Here is a 25749-nt window from a genome sequence, read left to right on the forward strand (position 1 = left end):
TAAAAGTTATTTGTGAGGATATTTTAGAACTAGATTTTTTTTATTTGCATTTGATATAATAAATTAACAAGAAACTTGGTACCAAATAATAATAATACATTAGCACTACAGGCCTAAAAGGCCAACGGCTTGGTTGACTATTCTTTTCCACTAGTTTCTTTTTAGTCCCATTTAATCTTCTGATATCTTCCTGCACTTCCGCTTTCCATCTTGACCTTGGTCTTCCTATTCTCTTCTTTCCTCCTATTGCACTAGTTAGGAGGGACTTTGGTATCCTGGTTTGAGGCATTCTCTGCAAGTATCCCATCCATCTTAATCTGTGTGTCTTTATGATTGCTGTTATGTCAGGCTCTTTGTATATATAGTTCTTTTTATTATTGGTTTGTTCTGCGTGTCCTCGTGTCCATATGCCATTTATGGGTTTTCCGCCGTATATTTTTGAAGTTATACTTCTTTAGGCGCGATGGGAGTGAATTTTACATCAAAATCCTTAGTGCCGGACGCACGCGCGTTATACCTTTGCTCTGATTGGGTTTTCAAATGACATGTCAAAAATTATCCAATATGGCGGATGTAGCACAGCTGTGGTTTGATGTGGTCTATTTTTGTAATTATGGCTGTTGTGTTATAAAATTTGTGAGAAGAGAAACAACAGACAAAAGTTAGTTAATAGTTATACTGCCTTTTTAAATAGTTTTCGTATAAATTTTTGGACTTATTAACATAGAAAAGATGCCAGGTTAAAACCGATTATCTCGAAGGCGTAGAGATCTGTGGATAACATCAATCAAGCGGGACGATCTCATACAAAACTAAAGAATCAGAGAGTCTAGTAATATTGTAGTGACTTTTAATAGTTTTTAAAAGCGACAAGTACGTAATAATGTAAATGTACGTAAAATAGTATGTAATGCTTTGATTTACATAATTTGATTACCATCAAAATTTCTATCAATATTCACCTAATATATTGTTTTCTTGCTCATGTTTTGTTGTATTTTCTTTCAATTTCATTAAATTCTGAATAATTTCAATTCAAAATCAAAATAATTTGGTTAAATTCAGAACCGTCAAAAGTTTAATTCGTTTAGTTAGTTTATCTTCGCACGTGATGACACATGGTCTCCGTGGGGAAAAGTTTAAGGTGAATGAATTTCAATACTAACTGCGCTGATAAGCGGGTTCGAGCCCCAATGGAAACTTTTATTTTTTTTATACATTTTATGATTGTAAGTTTATTTATTATATAATTTTTTTTCAGAAAATACGTATTTAGTAAAAAAATTTTCCTACATTGTTCAGAAATCATTTGTGGCATTTTTCAATGTGTTTGTTTTTGTGTGTTTTATTCTTTTATTATTTTAATTTTTGGCACTGTTTTAATAAAAAATTTTTGAGAAGTAGTAAGTATTAAAATTAGTTTAATATTTAAATAAAATATAAATAAACTGGTTAAAGTATATTAATTTCGTTGAAATCATATATTAGAAGTATAACTTCTTACGTGTGTACAAAGTACACACACATTCTTTTTTCTCAATACTTTTCGTTCCCATATCTGAAGTTTCAACTGTTCTGATGCTGTTAGTGTCCATGTTTCACTCGCATAGGTGACTACAGGTCTGATTACGGTTTTGTTAGAGCCTGATTTTGGCACCTCTAGATATGCGGTTACTTCTCAGCACTCTATTTAAGGCATATAGGCAACGATTCCCAACCATGACTCTTTTTTGTATCTCCTCGCTGTTACCAGGTTCGTACGAGAATACCGCTCCCAGGTACACAAATTTCTTGACTTTTTCAAATTTGTAGGTTTTATTCTTTGATGTAATCAGCGTAGGATACTGTCCATTAATGAACGGTTCGTCTGTCCATTCCATATATTTGGTTTTCGTTTCATTAATATACAATCCCTTGCTATTTGCCTTTTCTTCTAGTCTTCTCACTGTCTCTCTTAATTCAGTTTTACTTCTGGCTATGAACACAATATCGTCTGCAAATGCTAGACACTGGTGTTTCTTGGAATATACGAGGCTAGACCTGTTTATGTGTACCTCTTGTAGGGTTTTTTTCTAACAATATATTGAACAACAGCAATGACAATGGGTACCAATTTCGTTGGTTCGTATCGTTTTATTCTTTGATGCAATCAGCGTGAGGTACTGTCCATTAATTAACGGTTCGTTTGTCCATTCCATATAATATTTGGTTTTAGTTTCATTAATATAGAAGACCTTGCTATTTGCCTTTTCTTCTAGTCTTCTCACTGTCTCTCTTAATTCTGTTTTACTTCTAGCTATAATCACAATATCGTCTGCAAATGCTAGGTACTGGTGTTTCTTGGAATATACGAGGCAAGATCTGTTTATGTGTGCCTCTTGTAGGGTTTTTTCTAACAATATATTGAACAACGGCGATGATAACGGGTCTCCTTGTCGTACTCCTTCTCCGACTTCAAATTTTTCAGTAAGGTTGTTATGTAGCTACTTTTACTTTGTTTTCTGTTTTATCTAATGTTATTTATATCATTTTAATCAGTACCTATCGTCTGGCTGGTTTGGTCCCAAATAGCTCTTCAAAATTATTTCATTATTGAAAGGAAGCATAATTCTTAAAAAGTAATACTTATTATCTTTTTGGTAGGTATGAAAAAAACGCTTGAAGATCTTTTGAATATAATTCAAAGTGAACGGGAAAGAAGAGAAAGTCTACTTGATGGCGAAACCCAAACATATACCGAAGAATATGTCGATGATGTTACTGAAACCGAAGGAATTGTTACTCATGATACAGGCAGTTTATGCGAAATAATAAAAATATTAACACAGTTGCAAAGTTTACAGTTTTTGAATTAATAATTCCTTTGAAATTTCAATATCAGAACGTTTGTTAGATAAGCTGTAACTTATGAAATTGATTTCAATTAGTTTGTTATATTTTTTCCTAACGTTTTCAATAAACATCATATCTTACAGTGGGTTTTTGTAGTTAACACTGTTTTCATTCAATTTTGAAAAATAATGTGAAAACGTTGAATTATGTACGTCCGTGTGTCCGTAAACACAACTCCTCGGTCATTATACCGGGTAGAATGACAAATGAGGTGTCGAATGAAAGCTTATAACCCAGGATGGTAATAAAGGTGACAAATTTGACCTAGGACTTCCGGTTTTTGAAATGCAACCGGAAATACTGCTTTAGAGTTACCGGCATAGTACAAGAGATATACTATTCGACGCGCCTTAGCAAGACGAGAACAAATATATACTTCCTGTTTCATGACTGACTGTCCAACCGTCTGCAAATATAACTCCACCGTTATTAATACAGATAGAATGACAAACGAGGTGTCGAATGAAAGCCAAGGATAATATTAAAGATTAGTAATTTGACCGCGGACTTCTGGTTTTAGACTTTTTTTTCTTTCTTTTATGGCCTTTGGGAACTGCGGCCATTTAGCCAGCAACACTTGAAATCGACGCCTCACCATACACCAAGACCATTACGAATCCATTACAAAAACAATCCAGGGTAGGTAAGGGAAAAAAAACTTTTCGCACCCAGATCGTACAGGGTGACTAACCACATACTAAGTAGGGATACGGGGTATTATTAATTTACACAACTAATTTTATAATCTGAAGTTTCAATTTACACGACTTAACATAATTTAGAAGAATCCTAATAGCCACTTTACACGATGCAAGTAATTGCGAAATTTATTGCACAAGTTATTGCAGCAAGAACTTCTGCAAGTTGCAACTAGCTGTCTGCAATAAAGTGATTACACGGTGCAAGTAATTGCATAAACTGACATGAAATGGACACAAACTTTGACATACCATAAATTTTAGGTTATGTTGTTTTTATAAATTAAAAATGTAATTTTTTGAGTAGAGTTATCAGATATATTAGATTAAAAATGTTAGATTATAATTTGAGAAAATTATAATATGTATTATGTATAATAAAATCAATTAATACCTAATGCAAGTATACCTATAATACATTATTCATTTACAAAAGGAAACAAGTTGTTAAATACAAAAGAAATAAAAATAGAATATAGTTTCTTTAATCCCTATGTTGCATAATTAAAGTTATCCACCAGAATAATGTTATCTGTGAAGCGTGAAATTGGTAAAAAGTTCCTCTAGTTTTGTCAAAACTTGTTTAGTTTGAAATTTAGGATGACAAAATGTCAAAACAAACAGTGTAGCCTTAAAAGTTATTAAAAATATAACCAAATTGCAGAAAAAGGGAAGTGTTATGGGAAGTTTTAGATCTAGACGTGTTATAGAAAAAAAAAATGGTAAAACTTTTAATTTTAAGAAAAACGTTGTTTTTGTAAATTAATTTTTGTAAAAAAAGTTATTTTTTTTTAAATCTGTGCAAAACCTTTGCCAAACTTTTTATGCATACATAGTCAAATTTGTACATACATACATAGTCAAAGTTAGTAAGTTCATCAGATTATATGGGGGATAAACGTTTTCTTGCAATAGCTGCATATTCAACAAATTTCTTTCTGTTACATATTTGTCACATGCAAAAAATATGATATTTTAGACTTGCAACCGGAAATACCGTTTTAAAGTCACCGAATTAGTATAAGCGATTTATTATTCAACGTGCCTTAGCACGATGAAAACAAATGTATACTTTTGGTTTTTATATCATTTCCGGTTAAAAAGTTCTAACCGGAAGTGCCATATTGTAGTCGCAGAAATAGTACAAACAATATTCATGTTTCAACTTTATATCTGGAAGGAGGTCTACAAGCAATTGACTAGAATGATCGCAAGCATTGGAACTTAGATTGCGAGAAACAGCGACAAAAGTGTTGTAAAGGTTAAAAGAATAAAATCAAAAGAAATTGGAATAAAATAATTATATGAAGAAAAATAACAAACTATGACGTTTATAACGTTACAAATTCTTTCATATTCTGTAGCACTATTTCCCCATCTATTATCAGGTTTTCCTTTCTTATTTTCTCGATCACGCCACAAAAATACCATCGTGGGAACGGAAAGAAAAGTCCTAAGAAAGTGCTTGAGAAGAGTGGTAATACCCGTCGGCATTGGTACATCCACTCGCTAAACTACCCACCATACAGGAGAGAATTCATTCTCCCAGCAACAAATACGTACTACACACAGGGGCGGATCCAGGATTTATGTTTGGGGGGGCACCATTGGGGGGTTACCCCCCAGAAAGAGGGGGGTTCGGAAAATTTTTTGGAATTTAAGCCTCTGAAAACAACGTTTTTAGCACATTTTTGTTCAAAAAGTGCAACTTCATTTTTCTTAAATTCGTGTTTTTTAATGGGTTTATGAAGTTTAGTTTCTTTGGAGCAGTGCCTAAAACAGAGTAGTTTAAATGCACTATCCTTTTTTCGATGTTGAAATAAACCTAGGTGATACTTTAATTTTTTCAATTACTAAACTAATTAAGTTATATGACCAAAAAAACTGAAATACAATTAGTGTCTAAAATAACGTTATGAAAATTGTTTATAGGTACAGTAAATAAAAAACACCGTTTTAGTTAATAGGTAAGTCTATTTACATAGGCCTATTAAGTATTAATGTAGTTAAATATGTATACAGGATTGGACAGTTGTTAAAACCAAGAAATACATAAAAAGAACAACTGAAATAATTAAAACTGTAAAGTAAAAACATGTTTAATGAATAAGGAATTCATTTACTAAATGTTCAATTTAATGAAAAAGACAACTTCCGCTTGTGCTTCCTTGCAAAAAGTTTCAACACTTCATCTGGATCTAAACTGGAAGCTATTTCCTGGTGTATGTGCAAACTTGCCAGCCCATTAAGTCGTTCCTCCGTCATGGTAGACCTTAAGTAGGTTTTTAATCTGCGGAGAGTAAAAAAAGATCGTTCAGCAGTACTACTGGTCACAGGTAGTGTGCAAATAAGCTGGAGCAACACTGTTATGTTGGGCAGATCGGATGAGTATTTCATAGCTTCAGCAGGGTGTTTAGGGAAACTTTCTGAACTAGAATTCCACATGTGTTTCCAAATACTCAACTCTCCTTTCAAAGCTTCATAGCATGGGAGGTCATTTTCATACAGTTTAGCCCCTTCTAAAACAGAGTCCTCATAGAGATCTGAAAATTTACCTAGTACTGGTAGAAGCATCTGGAGCTTTCCAATCTGGACCAATTGATTTTTTGGAAATCTACTTTTTCATTTCACAGACGAGAAAATCCAAAAAAGGGAGATAAATAGACAATCGAAAGTAGTCTTCAACTGTGTCAGTTTGCACATTTGGTCTGTTTCTTTGAAGACCAACTAATCTTGGTTTTTTTAATTCAGTTTCCATTTTAGAGGCCAGGTTTTGCGCTTTTTCAAACAGTCTTTTGAAACACTCTTCATTGTTTGCCCTTTGTTCTTGCATGCTCTTGAGGGTAGCATCTATCAATGTCATTGCATTGAGTACATCCATATACTCAGCTTGAAGTTTCCTAGCCAGTGGTAGTGTAAGAGTCATAACATTTTCTAAAACCACTAAGCTCACAATGAATTCCGATGAAAGAATGCTGTGTAGCAAGGAAAACGCGTTATTTCCAGCCGCTTGGTCAGAATAAACCATAGTTTCTAAAGTAGCATGTAGTGAAGGCAGAGAACTCAAAAACGTCAACACAGCGTCATGACGTTCTAACCACCTTGTCTCACACATTTTTTTCACAGCGTGCTTTCCCTTTTTAATTTCCTCATTCCTTTCATCATCAAGTGCATGTAGTCTCTTGGCAGACTCTCTAAAAAAGTTGGCTACGGATGAAACCACTCCAACAGCATTTCTTATGGCAGGGATTGTACAAGCCTTGCTAATGACCAAGTTCAGTCTATGGCTGGCACAATGGCTGTACATGGCCAGCGGTTGAATTTTTCTAATTCTAGCCTGAGCTCCTTGAAACTTCCCACTCATATTTGAGCCCCCGTCATAAGCTTGTCCTCTGCAATCAGCTATGTTAATGCTCAGGCTGTCTAGAGCTTCTAGTATTTTCTGCGCGATGTTTTCTCCCGTCAAATCTACAACATCAATGAACATGATGAAATCTTCTTTAATTTCCAGCGTCAACTTGTCTAAATAGCGTAAACAAATAGACAATTGTTCCTTAGTGGACATATCTGTTGTTTCATCAGCAATAATAGTGAAAAACTGTGCATATGTTATCTGTGAAACTATCTGGTTTGTAATTACTTCTCCACAACATGAAATTAAATCGTTTTGAATGGTCTTACTTATGTACGACGCATTTTTCCCACATGATTTAACATGTTCCTCAAGTTGTTTATCTCCAGCATCAATCCGAAATCTCAGAAGGGCTCTAAAGTTACCTTCACGGTGTGGCTCACTGTCAGTTTCATTTAATAATTGACCATCATCTCTGTGACCCCTAAGTGGTATATTCTGCATACCACAAAACATAATAGTTTTAATGATGGGTATTAGCTTCTTCTTATTCTCCTCTTCAACAGCTTTTTGTGCTGAGTTGAGACTACAAACGATGTCAGCCCTTTCGCCGTCCATTACTAAGGAAAAATGTTTGCTGGCTATCATGTTTTCATTGTGGTACTTGGTTCCATTATGGATTTTTAATGTTTCAGTAGCCTTCTTGAAGGTTTTCATAGGTTCCAGTACCAACTTTCCCAGCTTTCCGTCACTTTTACCCCCCTCTCCTCGTCCAAAAAGTATACACACTTTACATAAGCCACCATCTAATTTCTTACTATAGACTAGCCAAGGGTATTGTTTTAGCCAACTTGTTTGAAAAGATCTGTTTTTCTTACCTTCTATATTCAAGGGAAACTTGAATTCTGGTGATGGCGTCCAAGGGTTTGTCAGCCACTCATACCTTTCGTTATTACTCATAATAAGAGTTTCATTTTTATTTATTAAATGTCCAAAATCACGAGGGGGAATTTGCAACTCACTCTCACTACTGTCCGATTTAGGTCCACACTGAGATGGTTTGCTTGCTGTTGAGATTGAGGATATGGGTGTTTGCGATCCATTTGTGTTTGACAATCCTTCATTTACAGTCTCCTGATCAACCTAAAAGAAAGTTGTAATCATATTAGTCTTAGTTTCGTCATTTGTGGGACAGTTTTAAGACCACTAACGCGTCCAATTTAATACTTTTCAAAATTTTATGTCTAGTCTATGCACCTGCACGTACAACTCGCCAACATTTAGCGCCATATAATTTGTGCTGTTATGTGATAGTACCGAGACCGAGTGCATTTTGCGTTTTTAAACATGTAAGAGTTAGTGTCTTAACCAACCCTATTTATACAATAAAACAGTGTAGAGAGACAATATGTATAACTATATAAGTTTACTTCTTGTTATACGCCCATAGAAGAACCATGTAAAAAATCCCGTGCAATAAAATTTTGGATAAATTGGCAAAAGTTACCTAAGCTGAGTTATTAGGCTGGAACGACACACATTTGATTCCCCATTAAAAAAAAAACTATAATCGCTCACTTGCATTCCTCGGCCTGCGGCCTCGGTACAAACAATATAAATAATACTGATAATAGACTATGAACAACAAGCAGTAACAACAAATAAATATGTGTGCAGCAACAATAAATAAAATAACTAGTCTGACAAGAACTAACAATAAACTATAAACGCAACGCAAGCAGTAACATTCGTTAATATATGAACAACAACAAGATACAGACTAAAGAAACAGATAATAACCTAAAAATGCAACAATAACAATTATTAAATATTTGAATAACAACAGATGTGATACAAATTTGAACAATAAATAAAAAAAGAGAGATATATGAGAGATATATATAATTGCAGTTGGTTTAAGATTTGCATTGTGCTTTTTTAACGTCAGTGACAAAAATAATCATATTAGGAGAAATTAGGTTATTTCTGTGGCATCTACTACTAATGAGGATGTAAATTGGTATATTATAATTTTTATGACGTAAAAAACTAAGTATGTTAGAATAATTAACGAAAAATGTATCTTTTATAATTTACAAGATAGCCTAGGCGGCCTAAATAATAGGCTAGGCCTAGGCCTAGGCTAGGCCTAGTCTATTATTTAAGCTCTGCTCTGAGCTGCAAAATGTTAAAAGTTGTGTAACAAAAATTTTTCTTTTTTTACGGCCGAACCTATAAAAAATATGTACCTTAGTAGTAGCAACATTAAAAATAATGGTAGGCCTAAACACTACTTTGGAAAATTTGCATGCTCAGAAGAAAACAAAAACTAAAACCATTTTGAAATAGCTATGAAATTCAAATAGAATAATATATCATCCCATCGGAATAACATAAATATCAGTTTATATTTTACTTCTACTTTTTTATGTTCAACCAACATTTATATATCCTAGTGCTCAAGTGCTGACTTTCGATCGATACTTCTGTTAAGTGAGTCTATCGTTAAAAATTATACTACTTTGAGTAGGCCTAGTAGTTGTTAAGACTTACCTTTGCCTTTATCTTTTTTGAAAAGAATGAATCTAATCCTAATTGACGTTTCATTACAACCACAAGGTCCACAAAGCTATAGAAATAGAGTTGACTGTTGAGGTTAGGTCAGAGTAACAATTGCACTTGGCAGCTCCAGCTCACTCGACTTAAGTGACACAACTACTAACTACTAACGGTCGAACGAAAAATATCGATTGCTTCCGCGCAGTTGACTTGCGCTGTTGCTCATATTTCCACGACTGTAGAAAGCCGGCCGAAACACGATTTAGGCTTTAACCTTGGACTTGTCAAGTCAGCTGGGGCAGGCAGCTCGCGGCTGACTCACGACTCACCCTAGAGCAGTGGTGGTGATTTATTGTAGCAAGAATTTACGTTAATAATGTATCTGTTTGGATATTATTAGCTACTTGCAGTAAGGTAGCTAAAATATTGTAAGTGTTATTTTATCGGTAAAAAAAAAACCTTATGAGGGCTTGGGGGGGGCACGTGCCCCCCACTAGATCCGCCCCTGACTACACACGATCGGCAACTCCAGGGCTAAAGAGAGCTTCAAAACACCATGCCACCCTCTAGGTTACATAGGTACTTACTCACCATTCCTCCTAAAAACAAAGTTCCATTTATTCCAGCTAATCCTCTACATTTGGCAGAAACGAACTTCCTGATGAGTATTTCGACATTCTAGAAGAAATCCCCCTTAGATATCGCAGATATAATATAAGCTGCAGCCCACAAAGTCTGATTCAGAGCCGTTTCCAAATTATACTGGTAACATCCTGGTACCCTTCGCTTGTTAATCGGTTTGCTAGCAGAGATTCTTCCCTTACACTCCTATCTTAGGTTCTAAGCTAATCTAACAATCTTCTAGCCCCTCGCTCTATTTAACCAGTATTTGCTTCTCCACCATGTAGTACTCTTGCAAGTCCTCCTCCTGCGCTCCCGCAAAAAAGGGAGATACTTCACCTTGAAGAGGCTTACCCTAAACGAGGTATAAATGATAAGTCTTGATTGATCTTCTCGATATCGAAATGTTTTCTTAATATTTTCTTGGGCTAATGTATTTTTAGAATTTTTCCTAAATTGTCATTTGTTGAAACATTCTTGTTGTTGGCTCTTCATATTTCCAAGTCTCTTCACCATACCATGAAGGAGAATAATAAACTGTTTAATATCTTTCTATTTTTATTGATTTAGATATTACATCTGGTAATAAATACACACATCGAAAAAGCCTAGGGATATTTTTAGAAAGTGACGCAATTTTTTTTTAATAAAAGTAATAATCGATTTGTAGTTATTAGTAGTATTTAATATACAGGGTGTAACAAAAATACAGGTCATAAATTTAATCACATATTCTGGGACCAAAAATAATTCGATTGGACCTAACTGACCTTAGTACAAATATGCACATAAAAAAAGTTACAGCCCTTTGAAGTTACAAAATGAAAATTGATTTTTTCCAATATATCGAAAACTATTAAAGATTTTTTATTGAAAATGGACATGTGGTATTTTTATGGCAGTAGTATCTTAAGAAAAAATTATAGTTAAATTTGGACACCCCATAAAAATTTTATGGGGTCTTGTTCCTTTAAACCCACCCAAACTTTTGTGTACGTTCCAATTTAATTAATATTGTAGTACCATTAGTTAAACACAATGTTTTAAAAAAATTTTTGCCTCTCAGTACTTTTTCGAAAAATCAGTTTATATCGAGATATTTTGAATATTTGTCAAATCCACCACATATTTGTATATGGTTAAGTACGATTATGGAAACTTGGTAATAATATGAACATTTATTTTTGATTTACATTTTTAGGTATGTTTTGAACCATATTAAAAAAGGATCCACATCTCGATAAAAGATGCCTTATCAAAAAATACAAAGAGGCAAAAAAGTTTTAAAAACACTGTGTTTAACTAATGGTATCGCAGCAATAGTTTAATTGGAACGTACACAAACATCTGGAGGGTTTAAAGGAACAAAACCCCCATAAAATTTTTATGTAAACATATTAAAAAAGAAGCTGCAACTCGATAAAAGCCGCCTTATCGAAAAAATACTAGGAGGCAAAAATGTTTTAAAAATATTTATTTCAACTAATGGTGCCTCAAAAATAATTTAATTGGAACGTACACAAAAGTTTGGGGGGGTTTAAAGGAACAAAACCCCCATAAAATTTTTATGGGGTGTCCAAATTTCACTATAATTTTTTCTTAAGATACTACTGCCATAAGAATACCACATGTCCATTTTCAATAAAAAATCTCTAATAGTTTTCGATATATTGGAAAAAATCGATTTTCATTTTGTAACTTCAAAGAGCTGTAACTTTTTTTACGTGCATATTTGTACTAAGGTAAGTTAGGTTCAATCGAATTATTTTTGGTCCCAGAATATGTGATTAACTTTATGACCTGTATTTTTGTTACACCCTGTATATTTATAACAAAACTTGTTGAAATGTCAAAAATAATGAGAATAGTGTTTCAGAAATGTCATAAATGTCGAGAAGTACAATTTAAAAAAATAGGTCCAAAATATGGTCGTAATAAAAAAACCAAATGAATACCAAAGTGTGGCGTCCACCCTGGTTTATTATGGATCTACATCTGTTCGTCATCTGAAAATGAGATTGTCGATATCCTGTTAAAGTATGCTTGCCAATTCGTCTATCAGACGCTCCTGGAAACGACACGACGTGTATATGTTACTCATATACCCATATGTGGAGTAATTCTTCGTTGAAGCATGTCCTACAGGTGCACGATGGGATTCAGATCAGGGAATTACCTTCGTTGATAAGCCAATCTGTCACTGTGCGTGTAACAAGTTGAGGAGAATTATCATGTATGAGGAGGAAGTTTTGACCAACCACATCAGCAAACAGACGAACGATAGGTTGTAGAATAGTGTCGAGGTACTACCGAGCTGTTAGGAAGCGGTTTGAAAAACGAGCTCCGGTCTGCCACCGACTATTATTCCACTCCATACCATTACTGTACCACCTCTGTATGTATCTCACTATGTAAACGTCCTGGACATGTTTTCAACGTTCTACATTTTCAGATCGTCCCCACACACTTACTCGACGAGAATCTGGATGAAATCCAAATCTAGATTTGTCGAAGAATAAAGCTCTAGCCCAATCATTTGCATCCAGTTTTGATATTTTTAACACCCCTCTAATTTCGCAGCAAGATTGGCTTCATTAGCAATTAAAAAACAAAGGGGTTTTCGTTATTGTATTGCAAAAAACCCTTCGGGATTTCATCAATCAATGTCTAAAGAATATCTATCTACCTTGGCAACATTGAAATTTTTAGTTAAATGTCCTATTTAGGGTTAAAAATGACCGATTTCGCAATTTTCAAAAATTTTAATCGTTTATATAACAAAAACTTTTAAATAAGAGAAAAATCACTAAGGACCTTTTCTGTTTGGAATGATTCAAAAAACCTAAAAAAACTTTGTTCGATGCAAAAAAAATAATTTTAGGAAAAACATCTTTCCCCTCGCCTGGCAAGGTCTTATGCTCTTCAGAATCGCCTGTCATTGTACAAATTTCTTCTAAATGACTTACTCAAACACATACTTAAATTTAAACTTTACAGGAGAAAGTTTATTTTACCCCCTAAATTTGCACTTTTCGATTCACCTGGTAGATACACGTGCAGGGCTGATGCCTGCCAGGTCATGGTTTTTAGCCTTGGTGTGCTATGAATTATCACTATACAAATTTCTAGCCTTACAGGAAGACCGTTAGTCGGAGGGTTCACTAGCTCTTAGACAATAGCTTTGATCGCGCAGGACATCCTGCGTATACCCAGAGGGAGAACGCCTGCGCATTACAAAATTGAGCGTTCGCGGAGATCAAATCTTTCCCTCTGAACACCCTCCGGATTTTTAATTCGGTGTTCCCGCAGTACAGAAAAAAGATCCTGAACGTATCCGGGATACGCTCTCGACGTTCGAGGATTTTGTTTCGGATTTTAAGTTCGCACAGGCGCACAAAATATTTGAGAAGAACTTCTTGACATTCTGTTCTTACTCCTTCCAATTCTTAACCTAAAATATTGTTTTGAAACAACTTGTAGATGTAGATTCTGGTTTTTAAAGTTTTGAAATTATGTAAAGTGTTTTATCATTTAAATATTCTTCAAACAAATTTTAATATTTTTTATATTAAAGCTTTTTTATTTGTTTTTGTCAATGTTTTCCATTTCGTATGTTTATAAATAAGTGGGTACCTTTTCTAGTATTATTTTCATTCGATATTCGATAATTATCTATTACGGTAGTATGTATTACAATAAATTGTACTCTGTTTTTACTTAATTTCTTCTACTTAGATAAGCTTATAAGTACCTACATATTCTTGTGGTTTATTTGTCAGTTTAATTTATGAGTTAAATTAGTCTCTTATTGAATAGAGAGATTTTGCACCTCCTAAAATAACCGCTGATTTTGGCTCCGCTATGGTTAACTTTATTAAGCATAACGATTACGGCAACGTTACTTCATAACGTTATTGTAATTTTAAACATAAATATACTTTATTTTAATTTATAGGTCATCAAAATTAGAATCTATGTAAATGTAATTTTACTGATTTTATTACATTCTGGCAACAAAGCAATTTAACCATTACTATAACGATAACGATAAGCACTACTTTAAACCTCCGTAAATTACGGAATCCCTTATGTTTAATAACGATAATGGATCATATATTCGCTACTGCGCAGACGTAGTATAACGATAACCATAACGGAATTGCAAAAGAAGAGGTGCAAAATCTCTCTAATATAATGAAACATAAACAACACATCAAACGTATTCTGAAACTATTTCTTGTGTGTTGTTATATTTCATTATTTTTGTGGTGTAATAAACCACAACACAATGCCACAACCTATCAAATTCAATACATACATATCAAAATTGGAAATGATTGCTTTACTAAATTATTCCTTCCTTCAGATAATGTTCAACCCCCAGGAAGTTAAAGGTAATTTTTATATCTAAATATCAACAATCTTTTACTCTCTACAAAAATGTGTGGAAATACCACATTATATTGTCGAAATAATAAAGAAAGACGCTAATCAAATTTCTAACTTCTAAGAAAGGCATTGAATTATTGAATAGAAAGTCAATCCTTTGCCTGTTGCTTTTATTCTCTTTCTCTTTGTTGACATACAAATTTGTTGCATTTGCATTTTTTTGACACTGATTTCGAAATAAGAAAGGGACAAGAAAAGGCTTCCTTCTCTAACCTTAATATATGCAACCCGTCATTACATTACTAATTCGAAAATTGTTCGCGGAGCGAAAAATCCTGAGCATGTCCAGGATAAGTTTACGTTGACGCCTGCGCATTGTAAACTAATCCCGAACTTACTCTGAATACGTTCGATTTGTACAGCTCGAACACTGCTTATAACTAACCAATTCAAGTGCTGTAACTTTTGGTTGTCTTCTAGCAGTTAACACTAAAAACTGCCTTGAGCTGCAGTTGTAGCGCGCTCATGTCGTAGATGACGTTCGGTTGGACTTTCAGCGTCACAAAACGCCGCCATAATTGACTTTTAACACTTTAGAAGACACCCACACGCTTAGCTACATGCCACATTGAAGAAAGCCTACATCCCTATTTATCTCATCCAAAGTTAAACAAAAGTCGTTCCATGATAAAAAAAAAATAATATTTTCAATGTGCTAAGTAAACAAAAACTTTATAGTATAAACAAAATCGAAACTAGCAGAAAATTTACTACAATTTAAATCCTATAGTTTTTTCCTCTCCTGTAAAGCCGGTTTGTCAAGTATTCGTTATCACTTTTGTCGCTATGTTTTATTCACAAAAATCTACAGGATGAGCAACTGTACAAACTCAATTGAAATTAAACGATCACGTGAAGTTTATTTTATTAATTTTGTTATGTTATAAAAATATCCTTAGACTTTTCCGATGTGAGTAATTATTTGTGTTCTTCTGTATCTGCTTTTCGTCTCGTTCATGTATGATGAAAATATTTCAATTTTTTGTAAGGAACGATATTCAAAAAGCAAATAAGTTATAAAATGAGCTATATTTCATAGAAACAATAAAAATGCACGTAAATATTATTACCAATTCGTACTGACGAAATTATCACTAGATTCACTTAAATTATTGTTTTAATTATAAATATACCGAAGTGTCACTTTCACACAGTACCGGCGACTCTATCACTAGCTATAAAACAGGTTTTAAGGAAAATGACAACTTCGGCCTAGAATTATTCTTCCCCAGTATTTTCTTCTGTTCCTCTTTCGTCCTCTTGTCCTGTTCTTTTCTAAGTCTCTGCCTCTCTTCGTCGATCTTGCGTTGTTCTTCCACCATGGCTAGTCTCTCCTCAGCCTAAAAGGTTAATAGACATATGTATATTGTTAAATAATTTTTATGGGGAGAATGTGAAAAATAATTTTATGTCAAAGACCACGAGACCGTAGATTTTCATGACCCTGTATATGGTCAAATTTTGTAAATAAAATAATTAAGCAGTAAGAAATGTTTCGCAGAAGAGTAAAATTTAAGTTGTAGAGTTTCTACGAACACTTTATAAATTTCAAAGGAACGGACTAGAACGGTTTGTTTAGAAAGTTAATGTATACCGAGGTGATTTAACAATAGACAATGCTTTCTAAATGGTTCCCTAGAAAGAAATGATAGTAAACATTTTTGTTTAGTTTAGGATATAGGGTTTTCATAGATTGTAAATAAAAATTATTTTAATATCTCCTAGAAATTGAGAAGAAAGAAATTTTGTATACAATACTATTTTTCTCAAGAACATAAAGGATATGATGTTTGCTGAATGCTTATGATTGGCTATGAGAGCGATGGAAGGAGAATATAGTGGTGAGTTTCAAATTGATGAGAGAAATGGGAGGATTGTGTAATTGCCATCCAAAGCAATCAGTCCAGTTTGAAAAGTAGTGTATTTGTGCAAAGTGTGTTAATTCGGTGACCGTGGAAGCAGATTCGTGTGAGACGAAAACGAGATCAAGTCGAGAAGTACAAACTCCTTATGTTCGAAAAGATTCCAGTTTCTGTCAGTAACGAGTAGCAGTATTATATAAACTTTGCACGAGGTACCTAGCTGAGGGAAAAAATCTTTGAATTCTAAAGATTGGTATTGTTTTTGTCGAGTCAGAGATATTAATTTGAGGAGAGAATTCGAACGAGTGCTGTTTTTTGAAACAGTTTGGAGAAGGACAGTTTGCAGAATCCGAGGAGCACGTTGTGGGAGAACTAAGGGCAACACAATCCAGCAGAAGAAATAAGGACGTCGGCAAAGGTTAGTCAGATTATTTGTGAAAAGAGAGAGTTGTTTTGTATTACATACTATTTTTTTAAAGTCACGTCAACTTAATAATATTACAACATAAATTATTCATTCATAAATTCATAGAAAATATAAGTAATCTATTTAAAAAGTGGAAATTAAAATTTGTTTTCTTTTTATAACAATAAGAACAATCTACCGATTCAACTGAATGAATTTGGTTCACAAAAGGAGATAATAGAATTAAAGTTTTTTTTTATGATTAGGTAAGAAATTTTACAATAGAATAAAGTTTAGCATAAATTTGAATTTTTTATATTTATGGTATAGTATATAAATAAATAGTAATATAAAATTAATATGAGTTTTTGAGTGTATTTATTTTCCCTGTTTTGTGGTGTTATTTATTGTGGTTTTGTTTCATGAGTAGCAATTAAAATAATTAATTAATTAATCTAATTAATAAGAGGCATCATAATCTCATAACAAGGAGAAAATACAGAGCTTAATAATATATAGATAAAAACATTTAAAAAATAAATTGACACAGAGTCAGGAAGAACAAAGGAGTAAAAAATGGATGGTAACAAATTTCATATGGATATCTATAAATTTTATATGGTATGGGTAGCGTACTTAATTGTCAAGTAGCCATTCCTTAGGCGCGTTTATAGGACTACAGTTTGCTATATTTCAGAAACGGCAGAAATGAGAGCAGTAAGAAGAATTACAGAAAATACGCTGAGGTCGAAAGGAGAGTTAAGGCATTAGAAGAAAATGTAATGTACAGTGTATAAAAACGAATGAACACCAAATAGAAAAAAGAATGGAATAACCATATAAGCACAATACGGGAGACACGTGTCAAAAGACACGTGATTTCACTCAGATCAGAAGTCAGTCAGATTTTTTTGTTGTACGGAGAAGTACACCTTTTCGAGTTTTGAATCTAAGAGCAGTGAATGAAAAATGTAGAGAAAAGAAAGAGATCTAATGAGACCGAAATGCATAGTGCGGTTCTGTTATGAATTTAAAGACAAAGGCTTACAAATCGTACTCCTACGACATATACTGTCATAAATACATACAAGCAATAGAAAGCTTTTCTAGAAGATATAAAAATTTGCACATTTCGGGTAGTACAATGGGCAGAAAACCGTAATTAAAAATGTGTTTTCGTTCATAGCCATCCAAGTAGATAACACCATTATACACTTACCGCATGAGTGGGAAACATTCAGGAGATATTATATTTAATAAGAATATTTCTAAAACTTACCAATTTTTTCTGTGCCTCTTCGATCTTTCTTTGATTCTCTTCCAGAATTTTCTCCACTATCTCTTGTTTCTTCCTTTCTTCCTCCTATAAAACAGTAAGTCACAATCAATAACCGCAGCGACAAAAATTTTGTCCTGACCCAGCTCGCTATCATGCCTAAACTTGCGCACCACATGATCTTAACAGTTAATTTACAATTTATCAGAAGACAAAATATTAGTGCGAAGTTTTTGAACCACACAATGCTTTCGAAGTAGAAGAAGAGCGGGTGTACGGTGAAGTTAAAAAGTTGATTTGTTTAGTTTATCCCTTATTACTGCATACCAAAAATCATCAGCTGGCTACAGACTATGCATGTATTCGTGATTGGTTATGCGCGATGCATGATTTGTCTAGTTCGTTGTAGTTCGTAGTAATTCGCAAATAGAGCATACAAACTATGGGTTTGTTCACGATTCATATGCGCGATGCCTGATTTATCCATGTTGTAGTAATATTATACCATAATGATCTTTGTGCTACAGCCCTTACAGGGCCTCGACTTTCTCAAGCTTTCTACGCCATTCTGTTCTGTCCCTTGCTTGCATTTTCCAGTTGCCGACTCCGATCTTCTCGGCATCTTGTGCAATAGTAATATTATAGCATATGTCTAAAACGCACGTTAAACTTTACTCAAAGTCAATATTTATTGTAAGTAGTAATGCAACATGCCTTGGGGCAGTTCGATACATTGTTGATGTTTATATTAATAGTTCGAATACCAGATAAATACAGTATAATGTAGTCAGATGGAGTAGTATTTATTATACCAAATAATTAATTAAGGACTAAAAGGCACTGCATCCGACCACCAAACATATTTCCGTTACAATGTTCGTCGCAGTTTCAAATTAGTGTCAGCACGAGCGTCCTCTACTTATACTATATAATATAATGATTATTTTTAAATTGTATGTACATATTACTGCTCTGAAAATATGGAGTGACGATGATGTGGCAATAGCTAGTGATATTTTTATAATCATGGTGCAAAGGAAATAATATAGCCTATATTCACTCTCGAACAAACTAGTGCACACATCGAATGGACGAACAGCATGCAGTAGCCTTTGATGTTCGTTAATTTACTGCTCAAAAGGGCGAATTACTGTGCACACACGAATCATGTTTATGAATCGATTTTTAACGAACAAGACCCTATAAACTATTCGTGAATTGCCCGCGAATAGCACATCACGAATCGCGAATACACGCAAGGTCTATAGCCAGCTAGGGTACTCTTACGATTTCATTGGGGTCGTTTTATAATTCCAGCATTAATTATTAATCTTCTAAAGATTATAATTTATATTTATTCTAGAGAATAGGACAATAAATTGGACCTACATCCAAGTACTTTCTGGCCTACGAACTCATGTCAACTAACACATTTAACAAGCGTCAAAACTTTTCCGATCTATATATTCTCACTCGCTTCCTCAAAGTCTGTGGGTCAATGAAAATGACATGATACCATAGTCTTATAAATCAATAAGGTTCCCTCCTATTCTTTGTCGAGTAGTACTACTTATCACAACAGTTTACAGTATTACTAAGCTGTTCAATAAGAGAGGGCGGTGCTACTAGCCTAATTTCATTTTGTTAGGTTGGTACACTCTTCATATGAACGTGTGTGAAGTTTCATTTCAAACTGCCAACTCATCTTTAGTATCTACCTGTCACAATAGATTTTTACAATTTTTACAATCAAGTATCGTGCAGTGATGGAATTTTTATTTTTGGAAGGTTTAAAATCAAAGGAAATTTATGAACGAATGTTGAAAGTGTATAAGGACTCTTCGCCGTCAATTAGTACAGTAGAATGGGTTACTAAATTTAAACGTGGTCGTACAAGCCTTGGAGACGATCTACGTCAAGGACGTCCAAAAACGGCCACGACACCAGAAACCGTAGAAAAAATACAGGATCTGGTATTGGCAAATCGTCGAGTGACTGAAAGAGATTTAGTAGAAGCCTTAGTCATCTCATTAGGCAGTGTAGCAATATTTTGACTGAAGTATTGGGTTTCAGAAAGCTGTGTTCACAATGGTTGGCGCATTCGCTAATAAAGGAACAAAAACATATTCGAATGCCAGCTTCTCAGCAACATTTGGTGCGTTTTCGAAAGGCTAAAGTAGATTTTTTGCGTCGATTCATAACTAGGGATGAGACTTAGGTCTATCACCATGATCCTGAATCAAAACAAAAGGCTACAGAGTGGTGTGAGCCTGGTGTTTGGGCTTCGAAATGAGTTCGTGTCCAGAAATCAACCAAGAAGGTGTTAGCATCAGTTTTTGGTCGGCGAGAGGAATTTTATTTGTAGATTACTTGCAAACTGGTAAGACATCGTGGCTAGAGCACCACAATATATCTGAAAAGGTCGCAGTGGAATAGACCAACAGCCATCTTATTGGATCTATCTATCGATATCAGTTGATTAGTTAATAAAAATTAATAACATTAATCACATACTGGACACATACACCAGCTCTTTTTCTGCTGATGCCTCAGGATTAAGATAATACGGAACTAGGTTATATGAAATTAATCCTGAACATATTTCTTTAATACAAATGATTGGCCATTCATAGCTGGGCATGGACGTTTAGATCATTACAGATACAAATCCTGTTTGGCAGGTCTTAAAAAATTAATTTACACTAACCAAAAGCGCATGGGAATATTACTGGAATAAGCAAATTACATATTTCGTTGTGTTTAAAAATTTTGATGCAGCAAACCAAGAAGATCGAACTAGTACATACAGAACCAGTAGTAGTACAGCAAAAAAACTGTCTCTTGTTGGTTTCTATTGATTAATGTGCTAATTGTGAACTAAAGTTCCTATGTTGTTCTGAAGCTATTTCCTTGTAAATAAAGTTCCTATATGCCCATATAACTTATTTGTTTTAATTCTAACTGGTGAGGTCAAAGACGTGATATAGGTGTCAACTATTCGGTAGCAACTCATTTCGGTTCAGTCAAAAATCGAACAAGTTGGTTTTGATTTGTGTGTGCGTGGGTGTGTGTTTTGGATGTATGACCTTAGTTTGAACCAATTGGCCAGCTCAAAAAAAATTTTTTTTGCTCAACTGCAATAGCCACTGTCACTTCCACTAGTTTTTTGTTTTGAGTTTTCAAAAGTGTAATGGATAAAAACAAATCAGCAAGATATGACAACGGCGATCTTTAACAGAAACACATTAAGATGGATAAGATTTTGAAGAAGAAAGCCGTCATAAATCAGAAAGTCAATTGATTAATCCAAAGATTATCATTCCGAAAAAAATAAATTAGAGTCAGACCATGATGACACAAAAGAAAAGAAATCATATTACTGCAGAAATAGATACAAACATAATATACACAACCAATTTGTGAGAACACGCACCACTAGAGCAGTGGTAAATAGTAATGATTCAGTTGATATTTTTGAGAGTGCTTGTTCACGAAATTTGGAATTTGAAAGAGAGAATTATGAGGCTGAGGAAACGTGAAAAGGTAAATGTTGATATGGTCGAAATATCAATATTAGTAAATAGTAGTAATAGTAAATCAACATTACTGGATCACTTATATCATACATGTCTACCTCTATTCATGACGACTTGCAGGCCTGCTTTTCCATCATCTTTAGGAGTACACTTAGGAGTTTGATATGTCATCTGCGATTTGATGTAAACGAAAGGTTTAAGATTAGCTACCGAAAAATCTGCTGCAATATTCTTGTAGTCAGTCGCATAATCAAAAATTCCCCAAACTGTTACATACAGCCCATTTAAAATTCACATTTAATATACAAACCATATGCATAGAAGGGCCTGTTAAGTTTTAAGAAACGAAATATATCCCTAGTCAGGTAAAATGCCTTTGCAGTTTTTAAAACACCAGATCTAATAAATTGTCGCCTGTCTGGCCATATGGTAGAAGCACATAATGACAGATTAGTGATTGTGGTCTAGTTCAGTAGAGTCAAAGCGGGCACCCCGTGCGGTCACACCCTCACTAGAATAACAAACACTCTTTCGAGACATTTTCCCGTTCTTTTTTACCGAGTGAAATAAATATATTATTGACAGACATTTTGTTGTTTTTACATTTATTTTAATTTCATTTAATTGTTTCCGTGGACAATAAGGTTATCACACACGCATCCAACCACACCACGGAACAAATGTAATTTCATATTAGCATAATTTTTTTATCCGAGATATTGTATGGATTTTATCATAATATATTGTAATCCGTTGAAGAAGGTTCTGTTTTCATAACGATAATTTGATTCACGAGTCAACAATGCGGTTAACAAGTTAACAATGTTATGTTGTTAATTAAAAGAATATACATTAGGGTGGAGTCATATTTGAGGTGTCATCATCATTGGGACTACAGCCCTTTATAAGGCAAAGCTTTCTTTAGAACATTCCCATTCCGCTCTATCTCTAGCAACACTCTTCTATCCTTTAACTTCGATGGATTTTAAGTCATCTTTGAAGTTGTCCAGGTATCGTAAGTTTCGGTCTACCTCTAGTATGTCGTTTCACTGGTCCTCTTCAGTGAAATAATTTTCTCAGTGTCTCATCTTCCTCCCTTCTGATTACAAGATCAATTCATCTAAGGCGTGCTACCTTAATGAATTTCACGTCAGCTTCCTTGAAGCTTCTATATAACTTAAGTTAAATTTTTCTTCAAATTTTTGGGGCCATTTGTTTTCCCTGGCCACAGTAACCCTTATTGACACGTAACATTCTTCTTTTGATTTCTTCGCTGATGTTATATCGTCAACTATTAGTCTAGGTCTCGTCTGATTACCAGACATACAGGTGCATAGACCGTCGTATGCATATTATTATCCAACAAGATTTGTTAAATATTTGAAGAATATTCTTCTAATGTTTGTACCTTAGATAAGACGTTAGTCATCGCTGTATTCTGTATACATTTCGTTTTACTTGTATTTATTTGAACTACCCATTAATGATAAGGTACAGTGGAATCCCGATAAGTCGGCCCCCGATAACCCGGAACTCCGGCTAACCCGGACCGATTTTTATCAGACAAACATTTCAACAATAAAAATATATTGCTGTTACAAAATCTCGTGAACCTAATTCATTCATGTGGTGACGTCAATATACGAACGAAACGATTGATGAATCCGACATTACTGAAAATATCAGGGTGCAGATGGGACCCTGTCGCGCAATTCGCAGCAAATAAAATAGTCGTATGTTTTTGGCTTCATTTTATTTCGGTTATACATACGCATTTTCAAGGTTCACGAGGTTTTGTACCAACTCTATGTAATATAAATTTGAGAGATAATGGAACCGGATTGAACTACATATACCATAGTAAAAATGACTCATGGCACACAACAATATCGAAAACAACAGGCACCTGTATTATCCTTTATTTATTTGAAACTGTCTTAGCATTGTTTAGAAATGAGTATTAAAATTCTTTTTTTAACAATGGTCTTACTCATCACTGTTATTAAATAACATAACATCAGAGACGGTATTGTGTGTAGTAAAGTCGTATTATTGTTCGCTTCCGTTTTGTAATCGTTCGTAAATTTATTCAGATTTTGTGTTTGCGTGTCTTTTGTCTATAAGGGCAACAAAACGTAAAAATGTTGTAGTGACAATGGAAAAGAAATTAGAAGCATTAAGTAGAATTGATAAAGGTGAATCTTGCAGCATTATATTATGGTGTCGGTACATCTACAGTATCGGATTGGAAGAAAAATAGAACTAAAATCGAAGAATTTTTTTTTTCAAAATGATAACAAAAGACAGTTTGGACAATCGGTGCAAAGCTAATAAAGCTAAGAATGAGACTTTTGACGACGCTTTGTATGTGGTGTTTTGTGTGGAATGCGAACGTGGTTTACCAGTGTCTGTGTGACAATTATAACGGAGTTTATCTGTAAGCATACCATATTTTATTAATTTTTACCATTTTCTCCGGCTAACCCGGATTTTCGATAACCCGGATCGGCCGCGGTCCCAATTAATCCGAGTTAACGGGGTTCCACTGTACTCAAATTAATCACCCGTTCATAATATTGTCTTATCACAATTAATCTACAAACACTACAGCTAATCACTGGCGGCGCTCCATAGAAGTCATCAACAGGGTACGGAAACGAAGAACAAAGTATGTTAGAACACTAAAAAAAAGGAAGTACCAACCCTGATAGAAAAATCATTGTGAATCAGCATTATATGATATTTCGACAAATGATACTGCTATATGTATTTTCTTTTTATTTCACTTTGTTCTTAAAAAATCTAAATCACTGAATAATATCCTCTATGCATCGAGATCGAAAATGTACAAAAAAATCAGTGCTACCATATTTAGAAAAGAATGTACAATGAAATATTGTTAAGGGAATTATATTTATAATCATAAAAAATTATGTGACTACTGAGGGAGCTAATATAGAAGAAAATTAGATAGATGTAAGTTAGCTGTGTAGTATGTAGATCACCTAAATGTATGAGATGCGCCAGATGCATATGCGCAGAATAATGTAAGCTTTATTAGAAACTTTTGACATATTGTGACATGTATATTTTTCTTAGCATTAAGCAAATTTTTGTTTCATTTACGTTTATTACTTTCGGAAAATTGCAAATTTGAAAATGAGATATACTGTAATGTTCCCATAGAGCCTTTGGATGGTGTATAAAAAAGGTTTGATAATACCTGTGCCGCGTGGGCGTTCCTTGGTCCATCATCGAGAGCTGCCAAATTTCTTCCATAGCGGTTCTTTGTTCACGCACCGATGACCCTTAGCTTACACGCTATTGGCATATATTAAATGACATAACTTTTCAAGACTAGTATGTAGACATCAAATCTACAGTCTACCTATCAGCTTTACATTGTTCATTTACAGGTACAAAGAAGTTACTGAGCTTAATTAAGTGATTTTTAGAAATTTTATTGAGTCGTTATTATATGGACGTTTTACAGTTATACAGGCTGTTTAAATATAAATGTTTTGGTAGATGTAATGACTAATATACTAAAACAATCATAATTCGGGCTTAAGTCAATAAGAAAGTTGTGTTCAAAGTGGGTGCCACATTTGTTAACAGTGTTCCAAGACAAAAGAGAAATTATTTTACAAAAAAGAGATTTAGTTGGTAGAAGAATTGAAATCAGTTTAATCCTAGAAGGACATGATAGATAAGACTGTTTAGTTGTTTGTTCTAACTATAAAGGGTTTTCATATTGATAAATTTTGTTTTAAAAGAACAGAAGACTGTTTGTTTATTGAACAGAAGACTGAATCCTATTGCTGAAGCTATATCTTTGAAGATAATAATTATTGTTCTTTATGGTGTAATAGATTGACACATTGAACGCCACGTGAGTTATATTTAACTGACGCCTTGTTTGGCCCCCCAGGCGCTCAGTGAATTATTCACATTAACATTGAGATTCTGAACGTGGAGCCTGAAGGCAAAAACAAAAACTATTTTATTATGTCGGTTAATGTTTTAACAACCGACTAAATCTTCTCTGTACCGCAACTTTTAGGAAAATGGTGAATATGATATCAAGTACTTACTGTA

At 34.0% G+C, this 25749-nt stretch overlaps 3 protein-coding genes across 4 annotated transcripts in view; 1 reads left to right on the plus strand and 2 right to left on the minus strand.

Annotated features, from left to right (window-relative positions):
• Positions 1–2977, plus strand: part of LOC114331302 (tubulin glycylase 3A) — a 154285-nt gene extending 151308 nt beyond the window's left edge. For both annotated transcript variants that reach the window (XM_050661870.1, XM_050661871.1), the window contains one exon: positions 2644–2977. In XM_050661870.1, coding sequence (XP_050517827.1) covers positions 2644–2855 — 212 coding nt within the window. In that variant the 3' untranslated portion in view covers positions 2856–2977. The remainder of the gene's footprint in view (positions 1–2643) is intronic.
• Positions 2978–6177: 3200 nt separating this feature from the next.
• On the minus strand, positions 6178–9692 carry LOC126892393 (52 kDa repressor of the inhibitor of the protein kinase-like). The gene is made up of 2 exons (XM_050661925.1): positions 9496–9692; positions 6178–8085 (listed from the first exon to the last, which is right to left on the minus strand). Exons 1-2 carry the CDS (start codon positions 9547–9549, stop codon positions 6205–6207), a joined length of 1935 nt encoding a protein of 644 aa, XP_050517882.1. The 5' UTR covers positions 9550–9692; the 3' UTR covers positions 6178–6204.
• Positions 9693–15581: 5889 nt separating this feature from the next.
• LOC114331306 (UPF0430 protein CG31712) overlaps positions 15582–25749 on the minus strand; it is a 36874-nt gene continuing 26706 nt past the window's right edge. The window contains exons 3-4 of the mRNA XM_028280831.2: positions 18119–18202; positions 15582–15911 (exon numbers count right to left, since the gene is read on the minus strand). Coding sequence (XP_028136632.1) covers positions 15747–15911; positions 18119–18202 — 249 coding nt within the window. The 3' untranslated portion in view covers positions 15582–15746. The remainder of the gene's footprint in view (positions 15912–18118; positions 18203–25749) is intronic.

This window comes from Diabrotica virgifera, chromosome 1 (genome assembly GCF_917563875.1).
Source record: "Diabrotica virgifera virgifera chromosome 1, PGI_DIABVI_V3a".
Lineage (NCBI taxonomy): Eukaryota > Metazoa > Arthropoda > Insecta > Coleoptera > Chrysomelidae > Diabrotica > Diabrotica virgifera.

Excerpts from the sequence above, each read along its gene's own strand:
- LOC126892393 (XM_050661925.1), bottom strand. The coding sequence starts at position 9,549 with ATGAAACGTCAATTAGGATTAGATTCATTCTTTTCAAAAAAGATAAAG. Across the intron at positions 8,086-9,495 it reads CAAAAAAGATAAAGGCAAAG|GTTGATCAGGAGACTGTAAA; the intron begins GTAAGTCTTAAC and ends ACTTTCTTTTAG.